The 3,808-nt window shown below is 60.4% G+C and overlaps 1 protein-coding gene across 1 annotated transcript; it reads left to right on the forward strand.

The window, feature by feature from the left end:
- Positions 1 to 1,444: 1,444 nt before the first annotated feature.
- On the forward strand, positions 1,445 to 3,202 carry LOC117162190 (uncharacterized). Its single transcript, XM_076618676.1, has 2 exons — positions 1,445 to 1,996; positions 2,192 to 3,202. Exons 1-2 carry the CDS (start codon positions 1,445 to 1,447, stop codon positions 3,200 to 3,202), a joined length of 1,563 nt encoding a protein of 520 aa, XP_076474791.1.
- Positions 3,203 to 3,808: the final 606 nt, after the last annotated feature.

The following is a 3,808-nucleotide window of genomic DNA, read 5'->3' on the forward strand; positions in this document are numbered from 1 at the left end:
GTGCCAGGGGGTCCATTGCCCTTAGCGACATCCCCCCTTCTAATCGCAGTCCTTTGGGACGGCGATGAAGCGGCTCTAGGCCGCCTGACTGCCATCCCCCTCCATCGCGTTATCCTATAAGGGTGAGAGTTTCTTTTTCTCTCCCTTTCTGCCCGTTCTGTTGCGAGCATAACTCGCTCGCAGAAGAGGCGGGCAGCCTCGTATTCCTGTGGCCTGCTCAGCATCGCTTCTACGATCGCCGAGGGGGTCAATCTCTCGCCTATGACGTGACGCAGGGTGTAAAGGGACAGCTCCCACGCCGGACAAAACTCCAGCGTGTGCTGCGCCGTGTCCCAGCCCTCCACGCAGTGGTGACAGATGTCCGTCGTTTCTCGTCCGATTTTCATCAGGTACTCGCCGAACACGCCGTCTCCCGTGAGCACCTGGATCATCCTGTAGGTGAGCGGGAGACCGCGGTGGCTTCTTCATGTTTCCCAATTTGGGAGGACCGTTTCCGCGCCTCGATGTTCGCTTCCCTCGTTGATCAGCTGGGATCGCCACTGGTCCCACGCGTCCTCCTTGGCGGTTCCTAGGCGTTTGTTTCCCAGGATCCCATACTCTCATGTGGGTGTATCTCCTCTTGAGCACCAGTGCCCGAAGCTTTACGGAGCAAGACCAGCCTCGTCGTTCGCCATGCCCCGGGGGTAGACTCCCTCTCTCAGACATATCGTGTAAAGGAGCCGAAGTTTGGGAGCTATGACCCCCATCACTTCCCCCAGATTCGGTCCGGGATTCCGTCCGGGGCCCGCGACACGTTGCGGGGGGCCATTCTTCTGGTCGCTTCCCACCGCTCATCCTCCGTGACTTCCCAGTCGTCTGTCCATTCCACTGTCCAGGTTGTTTCCCACGACTATTCTGCCGCACTTTCCTCTTCCGAGGGGAAGAGCGTTCCGATGATCTGCAGCAGCAGCGCAGGTTCCATCTCCATCGATGCCAGGGGGCTCTTCGCGCGAAGTTTTCGCGTCACCTTCCTGTATGGCCTTCCCCATGGGTCAGACTCGACTGGATTCTGGTGGGGGGATATATGGGAGGCAGACGTAGAGGGGACGGAGCTGCGAGCGTAATCGAAATCTCCGGAAAACTGGAGAGCTTAGGCAAGGGAGGTAACCAGAATGGAGGACTAGTGCCTGTGAACGCAAAGCGGGTGTAGATACAAGAAATCTGGCTTGGACAAGGCGTTAAAGCAAAACCAACCAAGTGTGAGATTAGGACGGTGGAGTAGCCATATTAGGACGCGTGACAACAGCGCCGCTACACGGGCTACCCGAGGAACTACCCAGACGCAGCCATATTGGCACGTGCGCCGAAGCGCGTCGCGTGGGCCACTCGAAAGTGACAGCGGCTGGCAGAGTGACAAGTGCTGACTGAGCGACATTTCCAGCCCAACGGGGAAACAGACGCAACCATGGCGAAAGAGAAGGAGGTAGAGGAAAACGCTAGGGGACGGAGGGAAACGGAACTGGCTGCGGAACCGCCACACGTCAGCACCAGGAGCATGACGAAGGCGATGCCGTCAAAGGAGGGACCCTCCCGCTTCACGCTGGACAAGGAGGGAATATGGACGGAAGAAACAACAGAGGAGGAGGAAACCCCCGCCAGAGAAGCACCCCGTGCGAAGAGAAAGAAGGCCAATGAATCCCCCGAACTCCCCGCGGACCCGGCTGAAGAAATGAGAACAGCCATAACGGCGGACATAGGAGCCGAACTGATCCGCCGCGCCGCCGAGGTGGCCAAGGCTGCCGAGGCACCCCGCAGCCACAAGGGCACGCAGGGGAAAACCCTGAAGGAGGCGGCGAGAACCATCACCGCGGGCGTGACAGAAATAGTGAGGAGAATGGACCCTGTCACCGACGCACTCACTATAGCGCAAGGACGCATAACAACACTGGAGGCTGCGGTAGAGGCACTCCAAAAAGAGCTGGCCTCGCGCCCCACCGCGGATGAGAGCAGCTACAGGGCACGTCTCGCTGCAGTCGAATACCATGTAGAGGAGATGAGACCCTCGCTGCACCGACTGGAGGAACGACTGCAGAGAATAGAAAAAGGAGAAGGAAAGGAGGTCGCTCCTGCCGCAAACACGAGAGGGATGGAGCCTGGAGCCCCAAACGCCCCAGCGCCCAAGGGAGGCCGAAGAACTGTCACGGAATGGCAGACCATCGAAAGAAAAAGAAGCGGAAAGAAGAAGGAGGCAGGGAAGAAGCAGCCGACGAAGCTGATCCCCGAGACAGGGGCGGAGAGCCAGAGGAAAACTCCGGAGAGTGGATTGGAGAACGCACGAAGAGGGGGAGGCAGGGGGCCCCTCCCGCGCGCACCGCGAACGTCAGTGGTAACAATTACCCTGACGGACAAATCGAGCCAATCGTACGCGGAGGTGCTGGCTGCGGCCAAGGAAAGTGTCTCTCTGACCGAGCTCGGCATCAATACGATGAGGATGCGGAAGACCATCACCGGAGGCGTCATCTTAGAGGTCCCTGAGGACCAGGGAAGGGAGAAGGCCGCAGCGCTCGCAGCACAGCTGACGCGGGCTCTGGACCCGAACGAGGTCCGCGTGGCAACACCCTTCCAAGCCGCGGAGGCAAGGGTGTCCCTGATAGACATAGCGGCCACCAAGGCGGAAATCCAGAACACCCTGGCGAAGGAGAGCGGCTGCAAGCCGGAGGACCTCCGGCTGGGAGAAATCCGCCCCGCCCGGAACGGACTTGGCACCGTGTGGATACGAGGCCCTGCCAGTGCAGTGAGGAAACTGGCCCAGGCTGGAAAGGTCGCCATAGGCTGGTCGACGGCGAAGGTCGAAGCCATCGAACGGAGACCGTTGCAGTGTTACAGGTGCCTTGGGACAGGACACACGGGGAAGATCTGCACCGCCAAGGAGGACAAGGGGCATCTGTGCTTCAGATGCGGCGAACCAGGGCACCAGGCGAGAGCATGCATTACTGCGAGCCCGAAATGCCTGCTCTGCGAGGCGCTTGGAGCACCGTCGGTGCACAGGATGGGGGGACCGGCCTGCGCCCCCCCGAAGAAAGGAACGAAAGGAGCCGCCCGCGGATCCACGGCTGCAAGAGGCAGCGAGAAAGGCTCCCCGTCGCAAAGCGACCCTAAGCCCGCGAACAAGGAGGTGGGCACGGAGGAAGCCACAAGTAACGAAAGAACACCAAAGAACTGAGAATGCGCATCCTCTAGACTAACCTGGGAAGGTCAAGGCGAGCACAAGACCTGCTCCACCGAACCATCCGGGAGAGCACGGCCGCCCTAGCGGTGGTGGCGGAACCATACAGAGTTCTGGATTCCCCGGAGTGGGTCGGAGACACGGACGGAATGGTTGCCGTCACCTGGACGTTCGCCCACGGAGCCCTGCTGGAACGCGGCAACGGGTACGCCGCGGTCGAGTGGGCAGCGATGATGGTGGTGGGGGTGTACGTGTCACCTAACAGCGGACGGGCAGCATTCGAGAAATTCCTAGACGGAGTTGGCGACTGCGTCAGGCGACAACTCCCCCGACAAGTGCTCGTCCTGGGAGACTTCAACGCGCACTCCACGGAATGGCGGAAAGCCAGGATCAACGCGCGCGGCCGCACGCTATCAAACTGGGCCGCGGGACTTCGACTTCTGTTGGTGAACAGGAGCTCGACCAGTACCTGCGTGACGTGCAGAGGGAGCTCCATTGTTGACATAACATGGGCCTCCCACGAGGCATTCAGGCGGATCTCAGGCTGGAGAGTGGCCGAAGGGGTCGAGACGCTGTCGGACGACCTCTACATATTCATGGAGG

This window comes from Bombus vancouverensis, chromosome 5, assembly GCF_051014615.1.
Source record: "Bombus vancouverensis nearcticus chromosome 5, iyBomVanc1_principal, whole genome shotgun sequence".
Classification (NCBI taxonomy): Eukaryota; Metazoa; Arthropoda; class Insecta; order Hymenoptera; family Apidae; genus Bombus; species Bombus vancouverensis.

Coding starts and splice junctions, on each gene's coding strand:
- LOC117162190 (XM_076618676.1), top strand. CDS start 1,445: ATGGCGAAAGAGAAGGAGGTAGAGGAAAACGCTAGGGGACGGAGGGAA. Junction 1,997..2,191: donor CGGATGAGAGCAGCTACAGG/GCACGTCTCGCT, acceptor ACGGAATGGCAG/ACCATCGAAAGAAAAAGAAG.